This window comes from Procambarus clarkii, chromosome 34 (genome assembly GCF_040958095.1).
Source record: "Procambarus clarkii isolate CNS0578487 chromosome 34, FALCON_Pclarkii_2.0, whole genome shotgun sequence".
In the NCBI taxonomy this organism is placed as follows: Eukaryota; Metazoa; Arthropoda; class Malacostraca; order Decapoda; family Cambaridae; genus Procambarus; species Procambarus clarkii.
The window spans coordinates 40,110,463-40,124,292 of NC_091183.1; the positions used below are offsets into that span (position 1 = coordinate 40,110,463).

Sequence of the window (13,830 nt, forward strand, 5' to 3'; positions counted from 1 at the left end):
CCATTTTGGGAGAACGTACCATAAACTATGTCGAAATATCTGGTTGAGAAAAAACTCACTAAACTATCCGACGAAGGGGCTCAGGAATGTTGTCAGCGATCTCTATGCTGATTGGCTGATATTTTAGTTCAAAGCCAATCACAACTCTACATAATGTCACGTGTTTCCATTTGCTTAAACTCATCGTGCAAGACAGTAATGGAAGTGACGGTGTCAAAAGTCTATTGAATTTGATATTTTCTCTCCTTAAAAGCAAATACCTTTTTACACACAGGACGGGACGTTATGACTGTCACCCTACGCCTAACAGTAAATAGGTCCCTGGGGGCTAAGAAACTGTTGTGGGTAGCATCCTGGGTAAAGTTAGCAGTAGACCTAGAGAGGGAACGACAAATCTTGCAGGCATCATTGTGCCTGACAATGGGAAACCATCTCACTCCAGTACTCATGGTAGAGAGGGCAAGAGTATGACTCACAGGGGTAGAATATCTCAAGAGGCTAGCGACCTCACTCAAATCCTTTAGCTCTTGCAGTATAAGTAGGCAACTTGCCCTTGCTGTGGCTCGTGTATATACTAATAAACAGATGCTGCTAGTTCAGTGACTGGTATTCTCTACAGCTATAAATCATTACTCAAAATAGGATTCAATAATAATTAAAAAAAAAGGGAATTCTACTTCAGAATTTCTATGTTGCAAGGTTTCTTTCGTTCTCTATGCCAGAAACCTAAGATTTAGATCCACATGTTACGGTGACAGAGATTAGCAGTGCTGGTCGTTCCTACCAGAACACCAAACTAATCACCACCAAGAGAGTAAAGTTCAGAGAGGCGCTACCGAATAAGGAAATAAATTAGTCTGTGTAAATAGCATATACACACACACACACTCTGGGCCTCGTGGCTGAGTGGACACCGCTCAGAAGATGTAGTCCTTAGGGCCCGGGTTCGATTCCCGAGCGAGGCGGAAACAAATGGGCAGAGTTTCTTTTACCTGATGCTAATGTTCACCTAGCAGTATATAGGTTCCCCCAGAATGTTACGGGTTTGCATCATGGGGAATGTGTGTGTGAGAAATTTATGTAGTAGATATGATAGAGGAAACGGTTAGAAAGGCGGAGTCCATGAGCTAACAGCTCGATTCTGCAGGCATAAATAGTAAACACACAATGAACTAAATTCACAATAAATTATATTAAGACAAATGGAATTGAAAATGAAAAAAACATCATAATAGGATTTTTTTTAATTTACTAATAGGAATGTTGGGCGAGTGTGGTGAGAGAGGACGGACGTGGATAATAATGATGTGTGTGGCAGGTGTAAACACAATGATTGATGATGTGTTTCACAAAATTCTACTTATTTAGTACATCCCTTAATTTCACGTACATTCCTTAATTTCTCTAATAGCACAAGCCCACACTTGCTCAACCTTACATTTTCCAATACCAACATCAATTTTTTCCCCTATCCTTCAAGCTAATTCTTCCCATCATCTCTCTTCAACTACACTTTCCTTCCCCCCCCCACCCACATCTCCCCCTCACCACACTCTTCCCCCACATCTCCCCTCACCACACTTTTACTTCCTAGCTCTGGTGCTCACTATTATTTTTGGAGTGTGTCCCGATGACCAGAAATTGTTGCTGTTGAAGCTGCCGTCGCCAGCAGACTCCATGCCAATGTTACTCTCACCGCTGCTCCACCCCACCAAGGACACGTACACCGCTGCTCCACCCCACCAAGGACACGTACACCGCTGCTCCACCCCACCAAGGACACGTACACCTTGCTCCACCCCACCAAGGACACGTACACCTTGCTCCACCCCACCAAGGACACGTACACCTTGCTCCACCCCACTTTGATATATATTCCACTACCCCCTCCTAAGCTTTAACGGGAGACATTTCCCGTCACGAAGGGTGCAGTCGCACCTCCACAGATCTCCAGTATCATCTATTGATACTGGTAATGGCTCAAAAGGGCCACCACTTATGGGCTATTCATGCCCGTGCCACCTTTTGGGTGGCTTAATCTTCATCAATCAATCAATCACCTAAGCTAAGGTGTTCTACGGGCTACTCATGCCCGTACCACCTCTTGGGTGGCTTAATCTTCCTCGTCAATCTAAGCTAAGGACATTACGGGCTAATAATGCCTGTACCACTTATTGGGTTGCTTAATCTCTATAAATCAATCCATTAATCCTAAGCACAGATTCACCACTAGTACCTCTAAACCAAGGATTGATTGATTGATGAAGATTAAGCCACCCAAAAGGTGGCACGGGCGTGAATAGCCCGTAAGTGGTGGCCCTTTTGAGCCATTACCAGTATCAAGAGCTGATACTGGAGATCTGTGGAGGTGCGACTGCACCCTGCGTGACGGGAGATATCTCCCGTGTAAACCAAGGACACACAACTGGTTTCAAAAGCAAATTACACCACCGCAGGATGTGCAGAATACCCCCGTTGAAACACAGGTGCAACTGGTACTCTGAGAGAGAACTCTATCAACATCAGAGGTCCGAGACTGTTCAACACGCTTCCACTACACATAAGGGGCATAACTGGCCGACCGCTCACAGTGTTCAAGAGAGAACTGGATAAGCACCTCCAAAGGATACCTGATCAACCAGGCTGTGACTCGTACATCAGGCTGCGAGCAGCCGCGTCCAACAGCCTGGTTGATCAGTCCGGCAACCAGGAGGCCTGGTCGACGACCGGGCCGCGGGGACGCTAAGCCCCGGAAGCACCTCAAGGTAACCTCAAGGTAACCGCTCTCAACTGCTATGACTTGCTTTCGTAATGGTACACAAAAGTGGGTGCACTTTCGACTATTGGTTTAAACAGTATAAGAACCATCGTTATCACTTTGTGCTAACTGATTATATTTAATTTTCCACACATGCCTTATATTTATTGTATGAAAAATACCTAAAAGTGCACCCAAATACACTGTTACTTTATACATAAAATGGGGGCCTGTCCGGGATGAAGGTTAACGTGAGCAAGGTGACCCTTTTGACAGACTAGGGTTGCCAAAAGTTCTTCAGGTCTGATTCTATTGCTTAGTAAGACTTCCATGTTAAACTCCAATATGAACAATTGCAAGTTACATAATATGACTTTTTTTTAGGAGTATAAACATTATGCATCATAAGTTTAAAAGTTACATTGCAACTCCCTTGCACCCTAGATAAAAATACATCAGTGTAGATAACAAAGGATATCCCGGCCACTGGTAGAGGGAAGTAGCCGGACTTGCACCTCATCAATGTGAATGAGCGACTGGATAGGTCGCCCTTCTAACACAGAAGAAAATTAATGCTATCACCATGGACACGGACACTATTGCTTTCGCCAAAGAAATATACACCACTATTCCACCCCAACAAAGACATCAATACTGATCTTGCCAAGGAAACGTGAACTACACTTCCACTGCACCAAAGACACATACACCACTGTTCCACCCCAAATGCTCTTAATTGAGCAAATGTAATAATAAAATTGAATGATTGAATGAGTTAGGAGGAGGAAGTAGTCGAGGCTAATACCAAACAAATATTAAAAAGTAAAAATGATACAGCATTCAGTCCTATAGGTATGGGTTGAGTACACACTAAAGACTTCTCCGAATATGACACTGCTAAGTCATCAGATCTGCATCACTGCCAACTGTAACTGGAAGGGATTTACTTAACTGATTTAGACACCACCAAGGCACTCGGTTACCGTGCTTCAATCCAAAACAATTTGTTACATCTTAACATTCAACAACGAAGCCTACAACCCGAAATACACCGATCTCTCGTTTCTGTTCTTCATTGTTCATTACGATTTTATCTCAGTATCTGTTAAACCTCATTTGGTATGACAAGATCTTTAAGAAGCAGATGCCATGCTGGTGAGCTTCACAGCGAGACCGACACTGGTAAGCTCCACAATGAGACCCGACAGTGGTAAGTTCCACAATGAGATCAACGCTAATTTTATGGCGAGTGTTAAAGTCTTGTTTATCGCAGACTCTGTTTGTTACCAATGGGGCAGCGTTGAAAAAAAAATCACTTTGCAGGTTTCTTAATTAAAGCCCGTTGTTATGTTGATGTCTTGCTTGGATGGGATCTTAAACCTTAACCAGAGGGTTTTAGTATTATCAGGAATAATAATTGCTTTGGAGATTAATATAGACTACATAGACTAGTCGGTAGAGCGACCACTTTGCTTCTTGCAGGGTCGGTGTTCCATCCCCAGTGGTCCAAGTGGCTGAACACTATTTTACTTTACTCTGTCCTCATATATGAGATCCTTGTCTTTATATTCCTTCCAAGTGCTATATAATCATACTGGTTTAGCATTTTCTCCTTAAATAACCTTATTCATCTCTATATATCTTTACATCCAGTCTCTTTAGTTCTGTTTGTGTCCCTCTCGTCATTTGCTCACTTGATTTTGAGTATGCAAGCAGGTATGTGTGCTTGTGGGAGGTGGACTTCAGCTCTGTGCTCTAGCTTCTTACCGTCCAATTAAATGCTGTACTATTTCTTGAGCCCTCTGGGATCTATTGTATCTTCTTTTGACTCTGAGTAAGATTTTTAGTAATAAATCAGTGCATAGGCAAAGATACCCACTGAACAGTGCATAACTTTGGAAAAAGACAAATATGAAAGAGAGCAACATATGGCCCTAAAGACAGTCTAAGAGGTTGTTGTAAATTAGAAAGATAAGAGTATAGTGTGCATTCTTTCAATGAGGGATTAATAGTAAGTATGAGAAGATGAAGAATGAGTATTGTGAGAGCATACTTTTAAGATACATAACCCACATGCTCCAAAGGGCAAGAAGCACGGACGTAGAGGAGAAAGACAGAGAAGCAACTATACGTCAGGAGGCCAGTGACTCGCTCCAGAGTTCATGCCACACCAATATACTGCTTACAGTCTTAAGACACTGAAAATATTTTTGACTGGTGTCTCTTCAATCGTATTTCTTTCAAGATAAATATCTCACGTGTCTTCTTGCTGATTTTACTGCATATGTTGTATGTTACGATTGTTTCCCATATTTTTGCTTTCATTAATGTGAGACTTACTTCCTTAGTACGTTTGTGTGTGTACTCACCTAGTTGTGCATGCGGAGGTTGAGCTCTGGCTCTTTGGTCCCGCCTCTCAACTGTCAATCAACTGGTGTACAGATTCCTGAGTCTATTGGGCTCTATTAAATCTACATTTGAAAATGTGTATGGAGTCAGCCTCCATTACATCACTACTTAATGCATTCCATTTGTTAACTACTCTGACACTGACAAAATTCTTTCTAATGTCTCTGTGGGTCATCTGAGCACTAAGTTTCCACCTGTGTCCCCTTGTTTGTGTTCCACCCGTGCTGAAGAGTTTGTCTTTGTCCATCCTGTCAATTTCCCTGAGAATTTTGTAGGTAGTGATCATGTCTTCCCTTACTCTTCTGTCTTCCAGTGTCATGAGGTGCATTTCACGCAGCCTTTACTCATGACTCATGCCTCTTAAGTTCTGGGACTAGCCTAGAGGCACATCTCTGAACTTTTTCCAGCTTCGTCTTGTTCTTGACAAGGTACGGGCTCCATGCTGGGGCCGCATACTCCAGGATTGATCTTACCGCATACTCCAGAATCAACGTATATAAAGTTCTGAATGACTCCTTACACAGGTTCCTGAAGGCTGTTCTGAAGTTAGCCAGCTTCGCATATGCCGAAGATGTAATTCTTTTTATGTGGGCTTCAGGAGACAGGTTAGGTGTGATATCAACTCTTAGATCTTTCTCTCTGTTTCATGAAGTACTTCATCTCCCATTCTGTATCCTGTGTCTGACCTCATGTTTCCACCGCCTAGTGTCATTATCGTACATTTACTCGGGTTGAACGTTAGTAGCCATTTGTTGGACCTTTCATTCAGTCTGTCTAGGTCATCTTGTAGCCTCACTTACTCCACGTAGTCTTACTCCGCCTTAATCCGCATCATAATTTTTGCATCATCAGCAAACAATAAGAGGAACGATTCTATACCCTCTGGGTGATAATTTACGTATACCAGAAACAGTATGGGTCCAAGGACTGAACCCTGCAGGACTCTACTGGTGACGTCTCGGCAATCAGAGACCTCACCCCTCACAGTGACTCACTGTCTTCTGTTGCTTAGGAACTCCCTTATCCAATGGAATACCTTCCCTTTCACTCCTGCCTGCATCTCGAGCTGTGTGTGTGTGTGTGTGTGTGTGTGTGTGTGTGTGTGTGTGGGTGTGTGTGTGTGTGTGTGTGTGTGTGTGTGTGTCTACGTGTGTGTGTCTACGTGTGTGTGTGTGTGTGTCTACGTGTGTGTGTGTGTGTGTCTACGTGTGTGTGTGTGTGTGTGTGTGTGTGTGTGTGTGTGTGTGTGTGTGTGTGTGTGTGTGTGTGTGTGTGTGCGTGCGTGCGCGCGCGCACGTGTGCATGTGTGGGGAGTGGAGCCAGGGGTAGGGCAGACAGCCAAGACGTTCTTGAGCTAAAATAAACGCCAAGGCCCGCTGGTAGAACCATTTCGGGAGGCGGCCTTCCTCCACTCATATTGACACCTTGCTTCTCCCACCCTACACCCCAGCTGATGGGTGTGGTGCGCCACCCCAGCTGATGGGTGTGGTGCGCCACCCCAGCTGATGGGTGTGGTGCGCCACACCAGCTGATGGGTGTGGTGCGCCACACCAGCTGATGGGTGTGGGGTAGAATGTGGTGTTGATGAGCTGATTGTTGTGATGATGAACTGATTCGGGTGATGAATAAATCTGACGAGCCATGTTTCGGAGTCATTCAGTCCCGGAATAAATATATCAACTTTTGATTCATCGGGCAATTACACAAAGTTTGATTCTTTGTCTTGGCAAACACACGCGTCTTAAAACACAGAGGCAGTGAATTATTACTCTCAAGCTTCCTTCAAAACACAGGGGGCCAGGCACCATAACCAAGCACTGGTTAGAACAGTGTTGAGAAAGATGGTGGTGTTGGTGGAAGGAAGGAGAGAGAGAGAGGTGTTGAAGAAGAGGTATTGGTGGGTGAGGGAGCGAAAATGTTTGGCAGGGTTTGCTTGCTGGCTGCCTGAGAGCAGAGAGGGGGTGCGAGTGCTTTCTCCGTGACTCAGTGAATGCCAGTAACGTTAGCTGAGTAGCGGGTAGAATACTGCCCCCCGTCCCATGTTCGACTCGGCCCGCTGCAGCTGTGTCTCAAGTGCCCCCTTACTGACCATGTACTTTTTCTTGATATCTCGCTAACCATGTACTCTTTGTTGGTCCCCCTCACTGACCATATACTCTCTCTTTATTTCAGGACAAGATCCGCCTGCTTATGGAGGACATCGAGTACGAGAGGGAACTCAGGCAGAGGGTAAGTATTATTGGTGCTTGTGTGTATTCTCCCACCTGCTACTGCATTAGTACTTTCTGCTAAGTCAGCAGACACACGCTACCTGCTTTCCCCTGCTACTGCTGTAACTCCACTTCCTTTCATAAGAAATACTCCATCACAAACTCACCGTGGAGACTCCCGGTGCTTAACTAACTGTGGTAGCTCACTACCACAAGCATACAATAATTTCAATTTCAATTTCATTTTCAATTTCTTAGCCTTTAGGCTAGGCTTAGATAATTAACTTAGGCAAAACGTGCCTTGTATAACACCCAACTTCATGGAGAGTAATGCAATAACTAATATAGCCTAAGTCGTGTTTTGTTTGATATAATAGAATTTGATCTTGTGTGTGCCATAATAATAAGCATCGATGCCTTTTGTCTGCTGTAATAAGATCAATTTTGTTTGGTTTGTGATAAGCTTAATTCTTGTATGGTTTTTATAATAATCTTATTTTATTGCCGGCTATAATAAGCCTGTGTTTTATTGCCAACTATAATTAGCTTAATTGTGTATTACTGCCTGCTGTTATTCAACTTTTTCATGCCATCTAGAAGTTTTTTCCTTAAGTTGCTGATATATTATCTAATATTATCTAAGAGTAGTAAAAGGATAACATTAAATAAGGGGTAACAAAATTATGTCATTATCTGAGGGTAGCAAAATTATGTCATTATCTAAGGGTAGCAAAATAGTATCATTATCTAAGGGAAGCAAGAAGATTTCAGTATTTAATGTTACCAAAAGATGTCATTATCTACGGATATTATCTAAGGATAGTAAAAGGAAGTCATTATCTAAGAGTACCAACGGAAGCTACTATCCAAGGATACCAAAAGATGTCATTATCTACGGGTACCATAATGTGTCATATAAGGGAATCAAATGGATGACATTAACTGAGGGTAACAAATAGATGCCATTATCTAGAGGCAACGAAAAGATGTAATTATCTAAGGGGTATCAAGAGTATCATCATCTCCATCTATTTGACAATGGGCCTAGGTAGAGTACACGACAAAAGATGCGACGTTCTATTAATACACTATACAGTATATGAATACATATACTGAGGGGGGAACGGTGTATGTATACACAACATGTTCTGTACTTGTAGGTTAAGCCTACCGATAAGTGTGTTGAAATGTTGTTCTTTGTAACTAACAAATTGCCGTTACCTTCACTAATAATCAATACAAGTACATACTTAAATGTATTAACTTTTCAGCCTTTTTCTTGCTATATCATTTTGCGTCAGGTTATGAATAACTCTTCCATTGCATTTTTTATAATGGCTTTAATTTCTATAGCAACACTTCACATTATATTACTTTATATTATATACCGCTGCCCTGCAAAGTTTCTAATTGTATTCGTATCCGCAGGTTGAACGAGAGAAGGCTGACCTCAGTGTTCAAGTGATCCAACTCTCAGAACGAATTGAGGAGGTCGAAGCAGGCGCCGATGGACAGGTTCGGACAGTGTTTTGAATATTTTCTTTCTCTAAAGTTCTGTTTACAAAAGCGAGAATCTATTAAATTTATTTTTGAGAAGTAACTGTAGCAAGTAGCACACATTATTAAAGAATGTTTAGAAAAGAAATTAAAGCTAGAACACTCAGTAATCTAGAAAAACAATTAACAGTTAGGAGCACACTTTAATTACATGACAAGTTCTAATTCTAAGTTCATATTTATTCTAATTCTAAGTTTATATTTATTTTAATTTAAGTTAATTTCCAATAATGTTTGTTCTGTGTTTTTTATGGCACCATTAAGAGTATGTCTCGTTAGATCGTTGGGTTAAGATGGTTCCATCGCGTCAATTTAAAGATATCGTACCAAGAGTAATTAACTCTCAAGGTGTTTCGGTTTCCCTCTAAGGCTTCAGATAATGTTTCTTACTTTGTTATGCCAAAGATTTCGTCACAAAAAAACATAAATATTCCAATGTGAATTGAACAGATATTTGCCTCTATGTTATGCTCATATTTACCATTATTATGTAACTAAATTTGCATCAAGGACGTGTATCACTATTTTATATCCGGTTATGCCAATGTTTCTCAATTAAAAAAAATATCTTAAAATTAAATATCAACTCCAAAATTCAACACTTTATAGTTCAGTAAGATCTCGCGATTTTAGCCCTTCGTGATGTACTGATTCTACCTTTAATCATTCAATTGAAATAAAAGTTTCTCTCGTAGCTGCGCAAAACCGGTGTATCTATATTCCTCATGCGATTGCCTCAGCGTTCCTGGGGTGTTTGTGTTCTCTGAAGCTTCTCGGTGAATCAAGTGAAGGAGTGTAGCGAGCTTAGCAGGTGGCCGTGCAGGGATGCAGTGAGACTGTAGTGGGTGGGCGTGCTGGATGAACTATAGTTGCTTCACCTGCCACATCCACCTTCCCTAACAACCTAACGACCCTGCGCCACCATTACCCTGTACCACCATCAACAACTTTTACTTCATCTGTCGAAATAACACATTTCAATCGGCGGGATGAGGGCATCAACGTTGACGCCTCCCACAGAGTCCTCGATATACCTCACTGTATTGAAAACTTGTCCTTCTGCCTCCGGTAAACAAGTTGTAACTAAACACATGGAACGAGGGCTAGAGAATGCTCAGGAACGGCTCGTCACAAATGGCCAACAAGACAGCTCTTCGGGAATAAACTGCCGGCGCTCGGGAATATGGTTTAGGTAAACACCTTTGTCATCATCAGGTCGATGTTATTCGACGAGACGTATCGAAACCTTTTATCGGAAAGATGGCGATGGTATACACACAGTGGCTTATGTCCTCGGCTCACAACCGATCGTATCTTGGGATCAATCCCAAGGCAGGACAGAAAAGGTTGTACAAGTTTCCTTTCACCTAATGGGCCTGTTCGCCTAGCAGTAAAATAGGTACCCGGGAGTTTAGGTAACTATTGTACTCACCTAGTTGGGCTTGCGGGGGTTGAGTTTTGGCTCTTTGGTCAGGTTGCATCTTATGGGTTGCATTCTAGGAAAGGTCAGTAGTTGGCCTAAGTACAAGCTTCCTATCCCCGACAACCGGAATGAATTGTTAAGGTCAAATTCAGCTGTATTACTCATCCACCCTTGTTATTATTAAGAGGTGAGAAAGAAACAATGGAGACTCACCCTAGACTGTTCTTGCAGATTGAGATCAACAAGAAGCGGGACGCGGAGCTGGCCAAGCTGCGGAAGCTGTTGGAGGATGTGCATCTGGAGAGCGAGCAGACCCACCACATGCTCAAGAAGAAACATCAGGAAGCGGTCATCGACTTCCAGGACCAGATCGACATTCTCACTAAAGTTAAAACTAAGTGAGTCTGTGCTCCAAAACCCCTGACATCGATGCTTTAGTCAAAACAAAACCCCTGACATCACTGGTTATAGTCAAAACAAAACCCCTGACAATCACTGGTTAGTCAAAACAAAACCCCTGACATCGCTGCTTTAGTCAAAACAAAACCCCTGACATCACTGGTTATAGTCAAAACAAAACCCCTGACATCACTGGTTAGTCAAAACAAAACCCCTGACATCGCTGCTTTAGTCAAAACAAAACCCCAGACATCACTGGTTAGTCAAAACAAAACCCCTGACATCACTGGTTATATTCAAAACAAAACCCCTGACATCACTGGTTATAGTCAAATACAAAACCCCTGACATCACTGGCTATAGTCAAAACAAAACCCCTGACATCACTGGCTAGTCAAAACTATACAACCTCCTGACATTTGTACCTCCCCCAAGTTAATGATTATCTGCAACTTGTACTAACGAGGTTCAGAGATGACTAAGTACCGCCTATTACGTCTGCTAGTTGTACAACCAAATGCTGGCATCAATCAGACGACCTATCTAGCTAGGATCATGACTGTTACTAGCACCTAGTCTATGTTACTAGTACCGAGATCACCAGGTTGATCCAGGCGACTAGTCTCTTAGTAATCCCGGGGATTAATCATATTAATTAATCTGACTGAATCAGATTAATCACTGATTCAGTCTTACAGTGAAACAAACAATACTGACTGAGTAATAATGAATACCATATATTATCTTATCAAATATTTTTTCTATTGAAAATAAGCCCTCCTTCAGTAGACACTCTTATCTCGTTCAGCAATTACAAGTTCCATCTTCAGTATTTTCTCTTCCTTCAGTAGATTCCTTCAGTGTTCCTTGCCAATTGTTTTATTTATCTCAATATGTGAATTGGCAGTTTGATAATCTCCAACCATGCTCATAAAACAATAAGCAAATTATACTAGAGTATAATATAGTAGAGTATATACCAGAGTATAACGGAACAGATGAACGCGTTATTATCCGACAGATGATTCCATATATATGAGGAAGATAATTATCGCCAAAGCCTTTGCCTGATTAGAGTAATCACAACACACCTGTAGCAAGAGTAAACAAACAACAGATGTGGCACTTACCGCGTACACCTGTTGTACCCCAGACAGACCTGTAGTGTCCCAGACACCTGGTGTACCCAAGACACACACACCCTCACACTTATGTTCTGAAATAAAGAAACACCACCATTGTAAGTCAGGATTAGTTGGGTCATTTATTATGCATCCCATACCCATCAATATGTCATGCACCCCATACCCATCCATGTGTCATGCACCCCATACCCATCTATATCATGCGTGTACATCCATGTGTAATAGACCCCATACCCCATCATGTATTATGCCAACCCATATGTCATGCACCCCATATCCACCTATATGTTATGCACCTGAATTTGCCTAGCTAAACGAACTTGGGTGTTCAGTTCCTAAACCCTTTATGTGTCTTTATTATGCCTCCCATGCCCACAGGATGGGCATGGGAGGCATAATAAAGAACCATACTAAAACCCCATCCATTTACTATGAACCATATACCCATACTGAGTGGTAGTGACAGGTATAGAGGCAAATACTTGGCTCAGGAAGTGAACCGAAGTACTTGGTTTAACTGAGCAAGTTACAGCATTGACGAGCCAGTAACACAGATTAACATACACAGGGAGTCTTTACAGTGTTGGCTTCATGATGAACATCAAGTGAGAAGCTGGAATATCTCCATATATGCACTCATTCCAGGTCATTAATTATGCCAAACTGTCAAAGATACACAAATAGCAATGGTTAATAATAATAATAATAATAATAATAATAATAATAATAATAATAATAATACAGAAATCACACTAATGTGATATATATCAATGAAAAAGTCGTTTGTAGTCTAGTGGTAAAGTGGCTGGCAATGGTCGAAGGTTCCCACCCACCTCACAGCCCAAGTGCATTTTCTCAATAATAATAATAATAATAATAATAATAATAATAATAATAATAATAATAAATAATAAATAATAAATAATAATAATTTATCACACGGATCATGGTACTGATCACTGTAATTATTTATTACATAACGCCACTAATTACGTGCACAATTGTCTTAAGCATGATGTAGGTGCTTACACAGGACTTAAGGAAGCTTCAGGCAGTGCAGTTATCAATAAGATAACTTGACAAATCTGGCGAGAATTCAGATAGTTATTATTAACTATTTTGCTTCACTTCAGGCAGAAAGTGACGCTTCAAACATATAATTCCCCTACTGTAGCTGCACAGGAAGAAACCTTGTATCGTAACAACCTATAAGAACCGTTACAATCATGATGGGACTGAACATACTTACATTTTCAGACATAATACACCATGTCTGACACACGTATTTATGACTTCACAATGGCGTCGTAACAACTGTCTAAATCCAGCAATTATGTCTATAAAACAGTTCACTGGAGAACGTTCATCGTCGTTTCGCTTGGAGATACAGTAAATTAAGTTCTCATGAAGCCAAAATTAAGACAAGACCCGTCCCCTTGGGCCTAGCAGTGGAGGGACGGACAGACGGACAGACACACAGGATACCCCTTCCAGTGCTGCTGGATGACTGAGCGCCCTTAAGCCGGTCCTCCTTCCTCAGCTTTCCCGCCCAAACGCCCGTGTTTCCAAACATTTCAACAACCCTTATCAGTAATGATTACTCTGTCTCACTTAATTACTACGTGATGATCAGCTTATGATTTGTTATTTATTTGGGGGATTTCATGACATGCGAGTATATCGTGGGATGTTAATTATTTATCAAATATAATCAGCGACGTGAAAGATTTGGCAATATTGTCCGACCACGCCCCCCTCAATTAGATCTTAATTTGATTTATATAAATAATAACCCCCCTCCTTTATACATTTGTTGTTTGAATTACTACGTATGTGTTTCTCATTGTTTGTAAGGGTGTTTCCCAATTGTTCTAATTTTATGAGGCAACATCGAGATATTCATATTTTATTCAGTTGAGTGCGCCATAC

General features: G+C 41.6%; 2 protein-coding genes across 2 annotated transcripts in view; one reads left to right on the forward strand and one right to left on the reverse strand.

Annotated features, from left to right (window-relative positions):
* The window catches only part of LOC123762105 (uncharacterized), a 135,952-nt gene extending 122,614 nt beyond the window's left edge, over positions 1-13,338 (reverse strand). Inside the window, exons 1-2 of the mRNA XM_069335905.1 lie at positions 13,151-13,338; positions 11,887-11,972 (exon numbers count right to left, since the gene is read on the reverse strand). Of these exons, the coding sequence (XP_069192006.1) occupies positions 11,887-11,972; positions 13,151-13,162 (98 nt within the window). The 5' untranslated portion in view covers positions 13,163-13,338. The remainder of the gene's footprint in view (positions 1-11,886; positions 11,973-13,150) is intronic.
* The window catches only part of LOC123762106 (paramyosin, long form), a 65,620-nt gene that overhangs the window by 16,755 nt on the left and 35,035 nt on the right, over positions 1-13,830 (forward strand). The window contains 3 exon segments of the mRNA XM_045748423.2: positions 7,340-7,396; positions 8,806-8,892; positions 10,589-10,755. Coding sequence (XP_045604379.1) covers positions 7,340-7,396; positions 8,806-8,892; positions 10,589-10,755 — 311 coding nt within the window.